Source organism: Sarcophilus harrisii, chromosome 5 (genome assembly GCF_902635505.1).
Source record: "Sarcophilus harrisii chromosome 5, mSarHar1.11, whole genome shotgun sequence".
Taxonomy (NCBI): domain Eukaryota; kingdom Metazoa; phylum Chordata; class Mammalia; order Dasyuromorphia; family Dasyuridae; genus Sarcophilus; species Sarcophilus harrisii.
The window spans coordinates 231,586,588-231,607,481 of record NC_045430.1 but is presented as its reverse complement, the minus strand read 5'-3'; the positions used below and the strand labels follow the sequence as shown (position 1 = coordinate 231,607,481).

General features: G+C 38.7%; 1 protein-coding gene across 1 annotated transcript in view; it reads right to left on the bottom strand.

Moving 5' to 3' along the window:
- The window catches only part of PIP4K2A (phosphatidylinositol-5-phosphate 4-kinase type 2 alpha), a 202,040-nt gene that overhangs the window by 59,965 nt on the left and 121,181 nt on the right, over positions 1 to 20,894 (bottom strand). Inside the window, exon 4 of the mRNA XM_023505089.2 lies at positions 2,163 to 2,315. Coding sequence (XP_023360857.1) covers positions 2,163 to 2,315 — 153 coding nt within the window. The remainder of the gene's footprint in view (positions 1 to 2,162; positions 2,316 to 20,894) is intronic.

The window sequence follows — 20,894 nt, the reverse complement described above, 5'->3', positions numbered from 1 at the left end:
TCAGTTGGAGAATGGCTGAATAAATTGTGGTATATGAATATTATGGAATATTACTGTTCTGTAAGAAATGACCAACAGGATAATTTCAGAAAGGCCTGGAGAGACTTACACGAACTGATGCTGAGTGAAATGAGCAGGACCAGGAGATCATTATATACTTCAACAACAATACTATATGATGACCAGTTCTGATGGACCAGGCCATCCTCAGCAACGAGATGAACCAAATCATTTCCAATGGAGCAGTAATGAACTGAACCAGCTATGCCCAGAAAAAGAATTCTGAGAGATGACTAAAAACCATTACATTGAATTCCCAATCCCTATATTTATGCACACCTGCATTTTGGATTTCCTTCACAAGCTAATTGTACAATATTTCAGAGTCTGATTCTTTTTGTACAGCAAAATAACGTTTTGGTCATGTATACTTATTGTGTATCTAATTTATATTTTAATATATTTAACATCTACTGGTCATCCTGTCATCTAGGGGAGGGGGTGGGGGAGTAAGAGGTGAAAAATTGGAACAAGAGGTTTGGCAATTGTTAATGCTGTAAAGTTACAGGATATATCCTGTAAATAAAATGCTATTAAAAAAAAAAAGAAATAAATGAGACCTTCAAAAAAAAAAAAAGAATTGATCATCATATAGTATTGTTGTTGAAGTATATAATGATCTCCTGGTATTGCTCATTTCACTCAGCAGCAGTTTGTGTAAGTCTCTCCAGGCCTTTCTGAAATCATCCTGTTGGTCATTTCTTATGGAACAATAATATTTCATAATATTCATATACCACAATTTATTCAGCCATTCTCCAACTGATGGGCATCCACTCAGTTTCCAGTTTCTGGCCACTACAAAGAATCGGGCAGGAACTTTCTGTCTTTGTACTACTGGAGAGCTTGCCAAAGAGGAGATTCTTAATAAATGTTTCTTGTATTAAGTCATGTTGCATTCTTATTAAAGGAATATCTTCAAAGAATGGTATATTAACTCAAAATTTTTTCAAAAGAAATGTCAGATAATTAACTATACTTTTTTTAGATTCAAAGGATAGCCAACACATTATTTACTTTTCACATGTAACTTAGGACAAAAAAAAAGGTTTTTATAGAAGAATCTTTTCAATTTGAAAACTCTGAAAAAAAGGATACACTTAAGATTTAAACTTCATGAAGCTTATAAAATTTTTTTAAAAAATGGTTTCAAAATCCTATCCATACCTAGGAACTGATTGTGCTGAATACAGATCGAAGCATTTTCATTTTCTCTTTCTCTGTCTCTCTCTCTATTTCTGTCTCTCTTCCTCTCTCCTCCTCCCTTCTTCCCTCCCCTCACCTCTCTTAATTTTTCTTGAGAATTTCTATTTTCATTATGGTGGGAAATTTATGTTTTCTTTCACAACTTTTATGGATGGAAATGTTTTATATAACTTCACATGTGGTTTCTTAATTGTGGGTGGGGATAAGAGAGAGAACCTAGAATTAAAAAATCTCAAAAACAAATATAAAAAATTGTTTTCAATGCAAGTGGGGGGAATATTAAATAAATAAATAAAATATTAAAAGTGGTTTCAAAACATAGTCAACTCTTGATTACATACACTTGACTTGCCCTCAAAAACATGCTTTCAAGTTCTTATTGACCTGACTTTTTACCTCTTAATGAAGCTAGTATTTAGATGACACCAAATCATCCAGGGGATTCATTCAATTAAGTAGAGAAAAAAATTCAATAAATTCGAGAGAAAAATCACCAAAAAAAATTGTGGGCAAAACTGAATGAGTGACCCAAATTTTTCCCCTTCAATTCTGTTTTGATGTATGGAGAAAGCCTTAATCTTACAGGAGTTTTAATACGTAAGGAAAGTCTTTAAGGAAAGTCTTTCAAACCAGTTGTTTCCTTCTGATCTAGAAATGGTACTCTGCTGAGAGCTGTTACCTAAATACAGAACCCTATTTTTTATGGTATAAGCAATCCCATATATTAGTTGTCAGTAATAGGAGCAAGTTAATATTAATATTAAGAAAATGCTTCACTTTCTGATGAAAGGGGATTTATGTATCACATCTGTCCTTCAGCTTTAATAATATTTAATCATCATTTATAACCACTCTCAGATTTCCACATAAAGACAGGGAGAGAAAGGGAAAATTACCTGGTGGTATTTCTTAAGGATGTTATGCATTTCAGCCACATCTTCACTTGTGATCGTTTTGATGATGTATCTTTTGTCATAAGAAGTGTGAAATCGCGCTCCACTGCGTGCTTGGGAGTCATTTGGAAGTGGTGCACTTCTTGTCAAGGAATTCTGTTCACAGTGACAAAGAAGGAAAACTGGGTCAGATTCACTGATTCTATTGAAATTTCCATTTTTTTGTAGTCAAAATAATTATTATTTATGCCATCATCTCTTTCAATATTGCCTTTCTACATACTGATCACTGAGCAATGGCTTAATGCTTATGTCTGACAGCATGATTCTATGGTCTAGACAGCAGATGGAGACCTCCAAAGCAGATACCCCTTTTTTTTTAAATCCACTGGCTCTGTTACAACTTGGAAGAAACCACTTATCTGTGCTGATTCTATTTCACCTCTTGTAAAATGGAGGTTAATGCTACTAAGTGGGATATATTTTTAAAGAGGGAGGATAACAATATAAAACTGTAATGTATTTCAAAAATGGAATATCTTAACAATTTTCAAATAATGATGACGATTTTATTTTTGACTTTGCTACAAAAGACAATGATCACAAGATCACAGATAAAGAACTGGAAAGAATCCTAGAGAAGCAGTCATAGAACCCAATTCCTTTCATGTTCTTTGGGAGTTTACAAAATAACAGTACTACTCTAGAGATGAAACCGGAGAGGTCTAAATACATCACAAAAAAGTAGAATTATTACTGATTTAGCAGTTTAAAATTCTAGCTCTGATTATGTACTTTAGCATTTTTCTTCTTTTTTCTGTGAAAAAAATTCTCTCGAGGAAAATTCATTATTAACACACATTCTAACTTACTGATAGATGACTAATGTCCCCAGTATTGAGCACAGCATTTGGCAGGCAGTAGGTATTTGATAAATGCTTGCAGAATGATCAGTAGCTTGGGTTAGCACCATGCTTTGGTGGTCACAGATTTAGAGAACATCAAGTCTAATTTTCTCAATTTACAGAGGGGGAATCTGAGTTTCTGAGAGATTACCGGATTCATAAAGGCTAGAAGAGGCTTTAAGGTCATCATTTTATAGATGAGAAAATTGAGAGAGAGAGGGACTAAATCACTTATTCAGGCCACCAGCTAGGAAACGTCTGAAATGAGACTTGAACCGGATCTTCCTGACCCCATGTCAAGTTTATTTACTCTGCAACTCTCTCCACCAGGTCCCAAGGCAGGAATCAGTTGATAAGCATTTATTTAATGCCTACCAGGTGATCGGCACTATGCTGGTAGCTGAGAATACAAGGGAAAATGAAATAGTTCTTAGCATCAAGAACTATGGGTATTATATTCTAAGTGCCAGAGCCAGGACCTGAGTGGCAGAGAGAATGGGAGAAAAACAATGAGGCAGAAGCTGGACTTAGAGCTTTGATTCTTTGGTTTCTCAGCTCCTGACCTTAAGCGGATCAAAAGTGGGCATCCTGATTGTGACACCTTCCTTGTAGGAGGCCATGAGGAAGGCACTTTGTACACTTGGAAGTGCCATAAAAAACCCCGAGCTGTCAAACACTTGAATTGTTATGATTAGCGAGAAAAAAGGGCAAGAAAGGGGTGAGAAGAGGGGCAAGGCAGATACACGGGGAAAGGTGGCACATGGGAAGCCTATAATAGCTACAGAATGGGGCATTTGTCACAGTCCGAAAGGATCTCGAGGGCGTTGGGAAAGGCAAGAACCAGCCCATCCCGAGGAAACTGCAGGCGCACGGACCTGAGCCATCTCTGGCTGCTTCGGTAATGAGACAATGGATTGCTTTCAAACCCAAGTTAAGGGGATTGAATGCCATGAAGTTGGGCTGATAATATATTCTTCTTATCTACATGGCTTGTATTCTAAATTCCCTCACAGGGCAGCAGAGTTTAAGTGGGCACTGACCTGCCTGCATGTGCTGAACTACAGTGGTCAAAGGGCAGACTGTCAGTACCCCAGAGAAGTAAAAATAATGGAGGAAATAAAGTCAGGGCCAAGGGGTGAGGGGACTTCACCCTTTTGGTTCCTAATGGCTGTACTGAGAACCACATTGGAAGGAAGAACTCCAAGGTTTCTCCCAGCCCCATTTTGGGGCAAAACCCAACTCAGAAATATTAACTCTACAGAGAGAGCATTTAAAAGTCATAGACACTGAGTTGGAAGAGCCTTCAGAGATCATCAAGTCCAACTTCCTTTTACACCCAGGATTTATTATCTTAACCTCCAAGTAGCCCAAAATTCACATGAAACCACCCTATGCCATCTTATGCTAGAAGCAAGCCTGGCTCAACAGTCTCTCAGTTTGCAGTTAAGTGTGTGGATGAAGCCGAGGTACAAACACTACTCCAGTGAGCCTGAACCACATTAATATGTAACTAGAAAATATTTAACAAAATAAATAAAAACACAACATTACACAGATAATGTAACATGTGGTTTCATAACCCAGCCTACCAGCCTACGCTTCGGTGGCCCCCTTCCTAGCGAATTTGGCCCTACAGTTAGAGTATTTGTTTTCCTTCTGTCCCTTCTGTTCCATAAGCTCCTCAAGGGCACTCTTTCAATTTGTTCTCTATTGCTCTACCATGCCTTATAGTACACTATAGGGTATGATGGGCCAAATGGGCACTTGAATTAAATGTTGACTTACAAAAGCTTCAGAAACCATCCTGATAAATGAACAAAACTCTCTTTAGTAAAGCAGCCCTCCCCATCAGGAAGTCAGAATTCTTTTATAATAAATCTTTTAAATAAAAGATTATTTTTCTATTTTAGATAGAGACATGCTAGTCTCTATCCTCACAATTATTCTCTTTCTTTCCTCCATATCATCAACAGGATACAAGCTTGTCATGTATAATAAAAGGGCAGTGGTTCAGCTCTGAGAGGCTTGGCACTTACTAATGAATTACTACATGCTCATATTTTCTTTGAGACAAATACCGCAGCAGTAATGGCTTTATAATTCAATCTTGAGATAGACTCCTGATTTCAACACAGACACACCTGTTAAATTCTGAAAAATAATACTGCTTGTTACTTTATTGCATTACAAAACTTGAGAAAGAGGGGGAAAATCAATGTAAAAACTATTGACTTTAAAATTATTTTCAAGGCAGATTGAAATTCATCAATTCACCTGGATGTAGCCTATATATATAGTTCAGTATGAAAAAAGGCAATATTAATGGGGGATTAATTTTCAATTATATTGGTTATCTCAGTAAATCTCCCTCATACTGCTTCCTGTGAACAGAAAATGAAAGACGACAAAATATACATTTTAATTCATTTACTGGGATTTAAAAGCTAGCAAACTGATTGGCTTTTGTTAAAAGAACCATGAAAAGACTTTATCTTATTTTTTCAAATATTAATCTGTTGGAGACATCTAAGAATAGTAAAATGAAAATGAAAATTCTAAACAATCAAATTACAAAAACCATATGAACTGGGATGAAAAACTTGCAAACATGACTCTTTAAAATACTAACTTCTTGGAAAAAAATTAGAATAACTAAAACTGAGTTTCATCAACTCCACTGATATTGAAGCTTGCCTTTTTTAACACAAGGTATTGAGTTATTATTTCTCAGCTATTACACAGCATATAATAAATAATTCATTATGCAATACATAATTTATATCACATATACTGAAAGTTATAACAATGTTTTTTCCAATATTATGGATCTGTGACAGAAATGAAACAAAAACTGAAGATAAAAAAATTGTTGACTGCTATGGCACTGATCAAACTAAGCTATTTCTTCATTTGGAAATTTTTTGGTTCTGAGTGGAAATCTATTCCCTTTCTGATTAGTTATGAGGCAGGGACAAAGGTGAGCTCTGAAGGTTCTGAAATGCCTGCTTTTGCTCTAATCTCTTCTTCAGAGACAGAATAATGACTGGCATTATCCTAAATTAACATATTCCTTATCACTGGCCAATGTATACTGAAGTTGATGGGCTGGATGTTGACTGACAACTAAGTCAGGCAGTGCTATAGATGGGAAAGAAGGTGTGGTCCAGCACTACTGGGTTTAATAGTCAAATGTAAAGTAGTGGGCTGGACAAAGGTGGCTCTCTAGGTGGGTAGTTCAAGTAAATCAATTAAAAACTCTCTCTAAATCCTCGGTATTACATGCCCCATCCATTTATCTTTTTAAATACTACAAATATTAAGTTGATATTCTAGAATAATGCTTCAAGAATCAGTTTACTACTACTGATATTTTTAAGGATTTTTATAAAAAAACATTTGATAAGCTCAATTCTTTTTCCTAAATCAAAGAGGAAAAAAAATGCTATCACGCCAACAGGCACAGTATGGAAGCAGAACCATTACAAATGTTTGGCACGTGGTGAATTTGTTGACAGTGATTTGCACCGCATGTGCAAGTATCAACTTGCTATGTATATGTAACTGCTCTTTTGACCACAAATGGTCTACTTATTCGCCTTTAAGCAAGCTTAAGCTCAGCACTACAGAAAAAAAAAAGATGCACTTGAGAAGAATTGCAAACTGCAATTATTTGTGTATGTTTTTTAAAAAAGGGAGAGGCAGAGAAGTCAGGTAACACCTTTGAAGAATTAAGTATTTCTTGAGGTATGTTGAGAAATTGGTCATGGGGGGTAAGAGGAGAGGAGGGGAAGAAAGCACATTTTACAGAAGATTACATAGCACATAGTCGTTGAAAATTCACAATGAGTCTTCCTTATGTCTGCATCTCAAAACTGCTTTTGTCAGTAATAGAAAAGCATTTTACTCCTCAAATTTGGAGCATAAAGCACATTTTCCCAAAGGTGATTTGCAGATCTATTAGTATGACACAAAATGTTTCCTCATTCAGATTAATTTCTGGATTCGAAAAACTGTCCTCCTTCCAAGGTTGTTTTCACGCAGGTAGCCGTGACTGTAAATATGTCCGCAGGGATGCTGAACAATCCTTGCTGACCAAGGAGAACAGTATTTAAATGCCCTTAGCATTCAATTCCTTTCCCAAAGATGCAACCGCAGATATGCATAAAACACTAGCTTCTGCATTAAGCCTCTGAAATAATCAACCGATACAAGAGGACCATTTTCTTTTTCTTATGACCAGAGTGCCACTGAATGGAAAATGAGGAATGGCAACCTTGTTCTGTTTGCCTATTAGCAAATACCCACTGGAGGGCAGGACCAGATGCAATCCATTAACAATTCAGTGCACGTGGCCACTTCTTTATGAGGGACCCAAAACTTCAGTAGACTGACTGTGGGCATTTCTTTCAATCCCGCAGTCTTTGGGTGCTAGCCGTCATTCTGAAATCATTCCGTAACCATTTCAGGGGCGTGCAGAGCTTGGCGCTCCTATCGCTAGGGACAATACAGGAGAGAATGCTTTTTGCAGGCACGGCAAGTGCTGCAGAGATAAAAGCCCTTCCTTAAGCAGGTATTCACGTTTCCTTTGAGTAACTGAACTCTCTCTTCATTGTTGTTGTTCCGTGATTTCAATCGTGTCTCTTTGTGATCCCATCTGGGGTTTTCTTGGCAGAAATACTGGAGTAGTTTGCCATTTTCTAAAATTAAGGCAAACAGGGTCAAGTGACTTGTCCAGGGCTACGCAGGTAATAAATGTATCAAGCCATATCTGAACTCTCAAAGCTGAGTTTTCCCGACTCCACATCTGGTGCTCTAGTCACTGGTTCTCTTAGATGCCCAGTTACTGCTTTAATGCTTACTTTAATCATCATTATTGTGTCTGGTAGACACACACACACACACACACACACACACACACACACACACACACTTTTTGATGGTTTACAAAGTCCTTGTCGTCACAACAACCCTGTGAGCTAAGGCTCACTTTACAAATAAAGAAACTGAGGCTGGAGGAGGTGATAGTAACTCTGAGGAGCATGTGATCTACTGACCAATGGACACTATTAAGGGGTTCCCTGGTATGAATGGTTAACAATACTGTCTTCCTCTCTGGGTTTTCCATTGAGTCTCTGGCTGCCTTTCTAAGCACTCCTCAGACCTCTTTGTTGGAATGGTATCCATGGCACAATCTCCCTAACTGTGGCTGTTTCCTGGGCTCTTCTTTTTTTTAATATCCTTTCTTAGTGAGCCCATGAATTATCTGTCACGAATTATCATCTCTATGTAGATGACTTTTAGATCTCTCTGTCTAAGCAGAGTGTCTCTAATGAACTCTACATCTGCACTTCCAACTGGAGGTACCTCAAACGTAATCTGTCTCTTAATAGAATTCATTATCTTCCCTTCTAAACTCATCCTATAACTGCAAGCTTCCCTATTTTCATCAAAAGCCCCACTATTCTTCCTGTCTCCCAGGTTCAATGTTTCAGCCATGTCCTAATAAGTCCTCTCCAAGAATACTTTCAGTTAAGGTCTCATTATCTCTAGGAGGTCTTCTCGTAAATGCTTGTCATGTGCACTGCAGTACAAAGTGCCCTGTTGCTTCAATGCTTCTCACAGTCATTTGAATATGGAGAAACCAACTCCATTACTGGTCTTCCCCAAGGAGTAACTCTGAGGCATCCTTCTATCGACTTCTTTTTGTCTTCCAGTTTCATTCATAATGAGAATGGCAGGATCATCACACAGAGCAAAGAAAACTCATTCAGTCAGAATCTGAAGAATAATAAGAGCTCTCATTTATAGAACACTTTCAACGTGCCAGACACTGTGCTTTACAATGATTATCTCATTTGATCCTCACAACAGCCCTGTGAGGTAGGTACTGTTATTATTATTATACAAGTTTTACAAATGAGGAAACTGAGGCAAACATGAGTTAATTACCTTGCTCAGGGTCACATAACTAATAAGCACCTGAGAATCCCATCTCAGGTGCTTATTAGTTATATGGCCAAGATGCTTAAAGTCTGAACCTAAGTTTCCCCACTTATAAAAATGATGATATTAAACTAAAGACCTCAAATTAAGAAGCCTTCTAGCTCTAAATGCATGATCCTATGATATGATTCAATTTCTTGGGTAGTTATGTGGCCACTGAACAAGGATCTTGTATTTTTAATGAGCTTTTATGGATAATCTAAAAAGTGTATGATTCTTAGCAACTTCTTCCTAGTTTGTTTTTAAAACACTGACAACATCACTGCAGAAAGGGAACAAGGTCTTATAGGGCTGGATGCCATTTCACATTTCTTATTTGTTTGTTTTATGGATTTCTGTGCACACAAAAAAGAATCACCTCATGGTTCTTCCCTGGTGACTCAGACTGAATCACAGTCCGTCATCAGGACTGGAGTCCAAGGATTTCCAATGTGGTAAAACCTACATATCAGAGGTAGCACTCCACAAGTGCAGTCTCCCAGAATCTACAGTCACCTCCATGCCATTTTAAGGCACCAAAGTGGGACTTGGTAGAGATACTATCATCTCTAAAACATTCAATTTATTAAGTAGTATCCTGGAAGACTGAATGTGATTATCCAAAGACACATTCTCTGTTTTCCAAAATATCTATGTGTGTCTGTGTGTGTCACCCCCCTCCCCCACATACATATAGTGACCTTTATATGGTCCCTACGAAAAAGGAAGAGGGGTATATTATTATGTCTCTTTAGCAGATGAAGAATAAGGAAAGCATTGGAAAACTAACTGATTCTTCCCAAAGTTACAATCAATGTTGGGAAGCAGTCCTGAGGCATCCATCCTATCTTTTACTCAAAGCCTCTGCTATCTAAACCATTGCTTACTTTTTGAAGATCACGAAGAGACAATTCACAAAATAAGATCCCGATGTCTGCCATGAGTCAGAGTCAATCATTAATAATACACCCTAGAACGTGACCCACTGAAATAAGGTGGTATCACTAATCCAGCAGGAGACAGCAAGACATGAGAGAGACTGTGGTATGGCGCAGGGACCTGGGGCCGCAAAGCCCAGAAATGCCACTGCCAGCACTGGCAAAACATTCTCTTCCCTCTGTTTCTTCCTTTGTAAAATGAGACTGTTGAAGTTATTCATGCCTAAAGTCCCCTCAAACTCTAATTCTGTCATTCCAGGACATCTCTTGCGGTCTCAGGGACCAATGAAATGTACTCCTAAGAGAGGGCTGAGCCTGTCAGAGGACACCCCAGGGATCCTCTCAGCAGGGGCAGAGGGCCGACTCAGGGCATTTGGAACAAGAATTGAGGAGAGATGACAAGAGTTCTTAAGTCAGCATGAAAATGGCATTTCATAGGTTCCAGATGTGTGCAGCACAAGGAAGAAAAAAAGAACTATTCAAAACTGAAGAAGGCTATGTCGTGGCTTACGGTGGCCAGTTTCTTTAACTGGTTCGTGGCCCCATATGGGATCTCATAACTGCACGTGGGAACTGTGAGCTAGAAACTATGATTTATTATCAGAAAGTTAAATCTGAATAAATTTATAAAGTATAACTCAGTGAATTGATTTTCATAGTTATTGTATATATCTGCATATTGGAATCGCTTCTCAGGCAAAAAGGGGTCACAAGTGGAAAAAGTTTAAGAAGCCCTGATCTAGAGAAGATCCTAAGAATGGTCCATTCTCCTGTGAGAACCGAAGACTGAATTTCATAAGGCTGCTTGCTTTTCTCTCACGAAGAAAAAAAGACATTCAACAAGCACTTATTAAGCATTCGCTATGTGCCAAATACAAACCACAGCATTAAAACAAGGTTGGCTGGATGGGGGCAGGGAAGAAGAGGGAAAATCTCAGACAAGATGCAAGGAGAAATAAGGTCACAAAGTGGCCTCCATGGGGTCTCCCACAGGTAAACAAGGACGTATCCCCTAGCCCTGTCTGTCTTTATATGTACAATGGCTTTTAAATATAGATTTTCTTTTTCTGTTATAACAAACACATCTTAATAACAATTTAGATAAGCTGCCAGCTGGCTGAGAATCAAACCTCGATGTCTGCAAGAGTGCTGAATAAAGCATACAGAAAAACATCCCCAACAGCAGTGGTGGCAGCAAAGCTAATGAAATACAGAATCCTTCTTTTATTTACATGTATACAAATAAACTGGTGAATCATTTTAAGTGTGCTCATCACTTTTCTCCCTTCATTTGTGAGGGGAGAGGGAGAAGGAGGACGCTGTCATCCCTGGAGGACATGGCTGAAACAGATGTGTGTTTGTGGAGCCGGGCTTGGAGAAACAACCATATGTTGCTGAATCGTGGTTAGATTCATAGGATCCATATGCAGTATAGGTAACGCTGTAGGGTTCCCCAGCTTCCAGTTTTCCCAAGGGGCCTTTCGAGGCAGCCGCAGCTTTCAGCACTCGCACCACATCATAGATCATCAGGTTACCGCGGCACACTTCCCCATGTCTCCTGTAATAAGCACACATGCAGAGGGTCTTGCCGAAGATTTTCATCTCCTTCAGGTCACTGGCTTCTCCCTCACTACCTACATCCTTGTCTTCTCTGCTTAAGGAAGCAATGACGGAGAACAGAAGCTTGGACCTGAAGCTCAAAAAGATGCAGCTAAGGTTAGCAGTCATCATGAATCGCATGGACGATACTCTTCTGGTCAAGCTTTGTGCTACTGAGAAGGTGAAAACAATAGGTCAGAAGGCAGAATGAATGATCATAGGCTGGGGAATGGCTAGAAAAACCCAGATACAGATGTGTAATGAATGTTATTTCACATTAAGAAAAAAGGAACATTAAGAAAACAGGAAAAGATGACGTAACGATGCAAAATGAGATAAGAACTATGAAAACAATATATACAGTGACTAAAGATGTAAACGGAAGGAACAAAACAGGAACTGAACAGTGTAATTAGAAATGACTCAGGTTTTCTGTGAAGATATATGAGAATACATCTTCTTTTTCTTACAGAAGTGGGAGATCATGAGTGAGAAACTACTGTAAACACATGTTAAATTTTTAACATATTGGTTAGTTTTGCTGATCTGCCTCCTCTCTCCTTTTTTATTCCTTGCTAAAACAGATATTTGGGTAGGGAGAAGGAGAAGGATAGGTTTTCTTAATAAAGGTGTTTAAACCAAAATATGTCAATAAAATGAAAAAAAGTAAGTTTGAATAATATCAAGATCTCTGTGTTACAAAGAAGGTCTTGTATCTGTTTCCTTCCATGTCCTTATTTAAAGGCATCATCTTAGAGTTTTTCCCAGAGAACAAACAATAAGGTTTAAGATCCTGACATTTTCAAGCCTTGGCAGAAGTCATTTTAGAATCAAAATCTACTGCCCCAAAGAAGAGAAATGAGAAGATATCCCCATCCTACTCCATTTTAGACTAGAGATCTAGTACAATGCATATATTATATGAATATGAAAATGACTTTAATTTTGCTATTTTATCTTATTTTTCTTTAAAATATTATTTATTATATATGGGTATATATAGTCTTATATATATAACTATATGTCTTTCACCTATACATAACTGAATTGTATATGTGTGTGCATGCACATATTTCCCCTCTGAGAGAAGAAAGGAAGAGGGGTAGTTGATATACTGAGAGAAATTCTAGTGATTTAATACAATAAATATAATTTCAAAACACTAAAATGAAAGAGGATTTATTAAAGAGCCCATTTCCAAATGAGTAAATACTTTTCTTTGTCAAATTCTACATCCTGTTTATCTTTAGAACTATCTTAATAGGAAAACTGTAAGTTGAAGCCCATGGAAGGAACCAAGGCAATATCTGAGATAATCTAGAGCTCAAGACAGCAGCAAGCACCAGCCCCTTTCTTCCTTGCTCTGCTTTTTGAAAAGCCACCCATCCTTCAAGACCCAGATAAAATACTTTCTTCTCCAAAAAGTCTTCCTTAATCTTCTCAGTTGAAAATGATGTTCCCTTCCCTCTGACCTTGAATAGTCTTTTGTACATGTTTAATGCTTTTCTTTTATTCAATTCTGCAACTATAGTTATTTATCTTATATCTAAGATCTGATATTATATTTGTGTCCTATGTTCTCATTAGATTTTAAGCTTAATAAAAGCAAAAATAGTACCTTTATTCATCTCTGAATTCTTGGCTTTATGAGAGACACAGAAGGTAGCCTCATCAAATACCCATTTAGAATTAAGCTGGTACTATCAGTATTAGGAAATAGTCCTGAAAGCATGGGAGGAATCCTAAGGCTCTGTCTCAAGCTCCATGCAAAGTAGCAACCATGCATGTTTGAACTCAAATTCTCAAATGTCCATTAAGCAGAAGACGGCTAAATGGTACGAGCAACTTGTAAAGCTGTTTGGAAAACTTGGAAAACCCAGTACTAGGTATTTACTTGGTGACTGGGCTAGGGCACAGTCAGGAGCTGTTTTGGGTTTGGCTTTGCCATGTCATTTAAAAAAAATTTTCTCTCAATGTATAATTGGTTTGGGCAGGTGCAAGAAAGAGAAAAGAAGAAAAACTAAGAAATGTCAATCTTTTAGTCTACTGCTCTTTTTACCTTGAAAACTGCTAATAAAAACACAAATGAGAAACTGTAGCTAAAATCCACATAAAAATAAGAGGACATACTTGTAAGTTTCTCAACTGATAATATCTGGCTATTTCCTCAAGGAAATTCTAAGTATCCAGAGGATGCTCCAAGGCTACCATAAGCTTGCAACCTGAGGCAGAAGAAACTTTTTCCACATTCGGGGTTCCAACACCTAACTCAGACATCAAGCTGATAGATGCACTTCAAAGGTTTGGGGTTCAGAAAGCAGTTTCTCTAACTTAGCGACATTTTGGATTGTTCTTTGGTAGTTTTTCAGGTTGGCAGCTAAGCACATTGACACAAACACTACTGATGCATTGATATGATCCATAGTGGATTTACTTTCATTAGTAGGATGACTAAAAAGAGGATGGGCCTTGGCGCCAGAAATATCTGAACTCAAGTTCTTTATTACAGACTTACAGACACACACACACACACACACACACACACACACACACAAACATACATTGTGCTGTCAGCTCTTGGGATGATTCTCTAAGACTAAGTTACAACGAAGGGACTACCCTGCAACGGAAGAAGCAGTTGCTCCCCTTTGCCCACGGAAATCAAAGGTCTGGTACTAATCCTTTTAACAGGGATGCTAAGGTCTGGATTAGGTATGGAAAATGAGTCCAAATCTAAAAGAAATAGAAACCTTTAATGGTGCAGGACAGACAACAAGAAATGGATTACAAACTGCCAACCAAGGAAATAAAACCGAGGGGGAAAAATAAGTCCATTTATATTGCATTCTTTCCTCTTATTCTCAGTTTCTCAGCAAGTACTTTTCTTCTGCACTTCTCTGCTGAGTATGATTTCCTAATGCTTTTTAACATGGATGACCATACTTTTCCATTTACTTGGAGCAGGAGCAGGTACAAAGCACTAATTTCTGTGCTTTGTCTTGTACGAGTCAAAATTTGTTACTTCTTTCTCATGCTGTCTCTTCATAAACTAGATTCACTCAAACATGCTGATTCCCTAATGGAAAAGTCACTGTGCATTAGATTCTCCTTAAATGCCTTCTAGTTTTTTAAGTTCCACCACCCTGATGAATGGTTTATTTTTCTACTTCTCATATAAGAGAAGTCCAGATATAAAATAAATGTCACAGGGCTTGCTCAGGTCAGAATTCAATTCACAAATAATGTATAGATGCCAATTACCAGTAAGCACCAAATGATGAGTCGGGAGCCTTGCCATGTCTTTTTTTTAAAGCCTCCCTCAATGTATTCTTTAATCACATAACTAGATATCTATATATCTATACTAGACATAGATTATAATTAGATATAATTGATCTAGGTAGGTGCAAAGAAAGAAAAAAAAAGGAAAAACTAAGAAATGTCAATCTTTAAGGGTACTGATCTTTTTTACTTTGAAAACTACTAACAAAAACACAAACAAACAACAAACTATCCAAAATCCCCGAAGAAATAAAGTTTCTCAATTGATATCTGGCAATTTCTTCAAGGAACTTCTAAGCAACAGAACTGGATAAAGTAATAACATTCATAAATGTGGGACACAACACATGGAGATGCTGAAACTAAAAAACTTTGCAAGTCAGGATAAAACAGTCAATAATCTCATTGAGTTGGATAATCTCTTAAACAAATTTGTTTTAGGAGGGGATATTCTCTTTTCAAGCAGAAACAAAAGAGAATTTTGCTTGGCTCTTCCAGCACAATCTGCTTGTATCTGGTTTGGATTGTAGCTCATAATCATGATTAGTATGAAATACAGTTTTCATGCAGAGAAAGTTGGGCAAACAAAAACCAAAGACAAGAAAATAAAATGATAGCTTGTGGACAACAGAACACGGCTTGACTGATGAGCAGTTAAAAATCAAAGTGGTGAAAAAGAAAGGAACTACTTCAAAAGAACTAAGTTCAGAATTCTGACTTTTCTCCTGAACTGGTAATATTCGACTTTGATTATCTCCTTTCATTTCTCTTCAACTATCCCGTGAGTAGACAGTTACAAGAGTCATTATTAGCTCCTCTTTGTGGGAGCTCAGAGAAATTGAGTAAACTGCCTATGATAACAGAAAATGGTAGCAATGGGATTTGAATCCAGGATTCCTAATTGCAAGTACAACGCTCTATGAATTATTCTATGCTGTCGCTCAGTGATGGCTTCCAACTCCTCAATCCATGACCAAGATACAGCTACAGATAAATGTTTGTCATTACTTTTGCAAATGCTCATGAGTGACTTTCCAATAATTCATACATAAGGCAATCTCGAGGGTTTCTCAAGGTTTTAATTGGGCACCTAAGGAATCACAGGGGTTTTCCTTGGGAGCTCTAGTATTCAAAAATAATCTCATGATCCCTGAGGTCTCCTCTCACTTTGGATACCTGTTTGTGATCTCTCTTAAAGGAAAAATATTCTGGGATACTACAGAATGAGAGATCCCCTCTAGGTGAACATGAAGAGAGGATATGAAGGGGCAGACAGAGGGATGGAACAAATTAATAGTAAATTAACAGGGCAAATGAAAAGTATTGAATTGGCAAGAACACAGTGTGGCTCACTCCAATTCAATTTGGCCTCATTCTTAAAGTTTGATCAGTGAAGGGCTCGTCCCCCAGACTCATTTTCATAACCTGACACGGTGCTGGTCTTCCTGATGCAGGAGCCCAAGGGCTGTGGCAGCTAATAACTGTTTAGAATGAGACAGACCCGGTTTGCTTTGTGATGGGCTTTATACATTTATAATTGGAGATTTATTACATTTTTTTCAAAGAAAAAGATTAATGGTACCATTCTTCCTCTCTCTTCTATAAGCCTCTAGTGAGTATGTTTATCTCCACAGTGGGAGGTCCAAGATTAGGCTGGGCCTCCAGGAGGGTGGGGAAAATTTAAAGGTCAATTTAATTAGCTCATTCTCATCACTAATCTTTTATATATCACATAAAAATGTCATGATTTAGAGGCTGTTACTTCCTCACCCCCTTTTTAAATATCCAATCATTTTGAAAATTTAAGTATATTGAATGTTTAATAGACATGGTTTCCCCATCCAAGTAATTCTAGTGTCCTATTTTAATATGTATTTTTTAGCTATACAGAATGTGATTTCTGGAGGAAAAAATAAGATTCTGCTCTAATAAAACTTCCTTTGTGCACACTTTTAATATGGCTAATGAGTCAACTTATAAAAATAAAAGGCCCTGAGATTCTGTTTGGATAGGATAATAATAATGATAATAATTTAAGTGATTGGGGTGGATTGGGGAGACCACAGGTCTCCTCATTTTAATTATTGCTCCTCCACATTGGGACAGTGAATCAGAGAATGCTGGGGCTTTAAAGACCATTTTATAAAAGAAGAAACTGAGGGTTTCATAGTTAAGATGAGCTACCCAGTACTGCTTAATCAGTAAGTGGAATAACCAAGACTAGAATCCAGGCCTTCTAAATTTTAGTTAATTGTTTTTTTCAGAAGATTAGGCTATCTGAAATGTGCTAAAGACCAGAAAAGCATAGCTGAAAACACTGGATTGTACTTTCACCTTTATTTCCGTCTTTTAAAAAATTTCTTGTAGTTTTTTCCTTTTTTTTCATTTTTCTCTTTCAACATGGCTCATACATTAAAAAGTGAATGTACATATATATATTATAACCTAAAAAAATAAATTTTTAAAAAAAGGAGACTAGACTTGCAGTGAGAAAGCCTGAGTTCCAACCCTAAATCCACCATAACTGTATGACTGGGTCCCTGGCTCTCAGCTTCTTCATCTATGAGGGTATTGAGCAGGAAGACCTCCAAGGTCCCTTTTCCAACTCTGGACATAAATGTCCATGACTACAGCAGAATATTCACTATTCCATTCACGTTTCTTTGTAGGGAACTAAAGTGGGAGAGCTGAGAGCCGAGTTCTAACCCAGCCTCAAACGTGCTCCTGCTGTGAATCTGAGCAAGTTGCTTACATTCTTTCAGCCTCAGTTTTCTCTCCTGCGATCTTTAAAAGATATGACCAAAGGCTGCTCTTTAGGTGAGGACATGGGTCTCTTGCACTGGGTGGTGAGTGGAAGCGAGAAAATCATGTACATTACTAGGCACACCGCTGAGCTTACAGCATTTTGCTGGGTACTTGGAGAACATCACTGTCTTTGGAAGCCAGGATAATGCTGAGCAGAGTAACCTTATTTATTAATTTTAAAATGAGGCACAAAAATAAAATCCAAGACAATGGTCAGTGAGGGAAGGGAAGTATTCCAGGGGCTCTAACGCCCCACTCCCCAGAGAACAGAGGGCCTTCACTCGTTCCACCCCCACCACGCACAGAGTGCTGAGAAAGGGACCAGAAAAGTCATTGGTTAAGACAGAGCGCCGGGTATTACTACTGGGCTCATATCCCAAAGAGATCTTAAAGGAGGGAAAGGGACCTGTATGTGGACGAATATTTGTGGCAGGTCTCTTTGTAGTGGCCAGAAACTGGAAACTGAGCGGATGCCCATTAATTGGAGAATGATTGGGTAAATTGTGGTATATGAATATTATGGAATAGTATTGTTCGGTAAGAAATGACCAGCAGGATGATTTCAGAAAGGTCTGGAGAGACTTACATGAACTGATGCTGAGTGAAATGAGCAGGACCAGGAGATCATTATATACCTCAACAACAATACTACATGATGATCAATTCTGATGGACGTGACCCTCTTCAACAATGAGATGAACCAAATCAGTTCCAATGGAGCAGGAATGAACTGAACCAGCTACACCCAGCGAAAGAACTCTGGGAGATAACTATGAATCACTACATAGAATTCCCAATCCCTCTATTTTTGCCCACTTACATTTTTGATTTCCTTCACAGGCTAATAGTACACTATTTCAAAGTCCGATTTTTTTTTTTGTACAGTAAAATAACTGTATGGACATATATACTTATATTGTATTTAATTTATACTTTAACATATTTAACATGTATTGGTCAACCTGCCATCGGGGGGAAGGGGTGGGGGAAAGGAGGGGAAAAGTTGGAACAAAAGGATTTGCAATTGTCAGTGCTGAAAAATTACCCATGCATCTATCCTAAATAAAAAAAACTATTATTAAAAAAAAGAAAAAAAAAAAGACAAGAGTGCTGGCCCTCGCAGCATTCGTGCTAGCGGGCAGGACGTGGCAAGCCCCTAACACAGCGCTCCGTCCTGGCGAGCATGGGAGAGAGGACTGGGAGGGGATGGGGGGCCAGGCTATGAAGGGACTAAAAAGCCAGAGCGTTTTCTGTGGGATTCCAGGGAGTTTGGGGGATACGGGGGGGGCAGAGAGAGACTATTATATCTGAGCTTCAGGGAGCTGAGGCTGCCAGCCAAGGACAGGATGTGTGGGGCCAGGAGGCCAGTCAGCAGTGTGGGAGCAGGAACCCTTACAGGGCTGGCACTGGGAGGGTGGGACCGCCGATTGGTGACAGGGTCTGGTTCCGAGAAGTTTGATGGCTGGAATTCAAAAAACCATGTGTGAGAGCATTAAACAAGCCTGGGAAATAGAAGCGAAGGCACAGAGTGGGGATGGTGCATGTGAGCTGGGGACATCACTCTGGCTGAAGCCCACTGTGCAAAGAGGCACTGGGGAGCCCATCTTGGCCAAGGGCTGGGAGGTGTCTGAACATGACCCAGAAGGTAACAGTGAGCACATGAGTGACCCCATCAGGTCTGTGAATAAGGAGGCCTAACTGCGTCATGGGGGGGGGGGGGGGGGGGTGGCACTGGGAGGGGGGGGGATGGGGTGTGGCTGCGGGACAAAACCTTAAAATTCACTTAAGCTGAATGTGGTTTCTAGAGTTTAGGAGTCAGTTTTCTTTAGCAAAGCGTCATTTAACCTGACTGTGAGACTGTAGCGAGGACAACTGTCCGCCCTTGTTGGGGAAATATATTACAACCCAAACTTTCTAGGTTAGACTGGTGTGGCAACTTGGGGGACTTAACTGTCCAGGAAGCATGAGTGACAGCTGGAAGGAGGGGCCCCTCACTGTGTGACAGGGAGCAGCAACATTAGAAATATACAGATATTATAAAAATAATGCAGGCAGATGGGAGCAAGCTCACTTAAACCCACAAAAAGCATGAAGTGGAACCTCGGCAGAGAATAGGAGCAAGAGACGAAGGAGATTTCCTTTTGGACTTTAGGAGGCCAACCCAGTTCTGCCAGAGGAGCCGTAGTCCAATATACACAATATTAAAAACATTCAGGCTTCAACTGAAGCTATTTAGACAAGACAAAAGAGTAGGGAGATACATAAAGGGCAGAGTCAGGGGAGCTGGAAAGGACCCTTAATCCACATATTTATAGTAGTTCTCTTTGTTTAGGGCAAAGAAAATGAAGGGATGCCCATCCATTTGGCTGAACAAATTGTGGTATATGAATGTAATAGAATACTCCTGTGCTCTAAGAAATGATGAGCAAGCAGATTTCAGAAATTCCTAGAAAGACTTACATCAACTGATGCTGAGTGAAGGGGACAGAGCCAGGAGATCATTGTACACAGTAACAGCAAGATTATGTGACGATTGGGGGCAGTTGGGTGGTGCAGTGGAGAGAGCACCAGCCCTGAAGTCAGGAGGCCCTGAGTTCCAATCTCACCTCAGACATTTAACATTTCCTAGCTGTGTGACCCTGGGCAAATCAATTAACCCCAATTGCCTCAGGGAAAGAAGAAAGATTATGTGCCAATCACTTATGACAAGACACAATGATCTAAGGCAATTTCAAGAGACTAATTTCTGGAAAATGCCATCCCCCTCCAGAGAAAGAACTATGGACTCTGAATGCAGATCAAAACACACTATTTTCATTTTTTTTTCTTTCTTGTCGTTTTCCCCTTTTGTTTATGACTCTTCTTTCACAATATGACAAATGTGGAAATATGGTTAACATGACTGTACACATATAAGTTGTATCAGGTCGCTTGCTATTTTGGAAAGGGAGGGAGAAAAACTGGGAATTCAAAAATCTTACAAAGATGAATTTTGAAAATTATCATTACATGTAGTTGGAAAAAATTACTATGGAGTAGAACGAAGAAAGGAAGGAGGAAAAGAAGGAAGGAAGGGAAGAGAGAAGGGAGGAAGAAAAGAAAAAAGGAACAAAAGGAAGGAAAGGGAGAGGAGGGAAGGAAGAAGAAAGAAGGGAGGAAGGAAGGAAGAGAAGGGAGGAAGGAAGGGAAAGAGAGAAAGAGGGAAGGAAGGGAGGGAGGAAGAA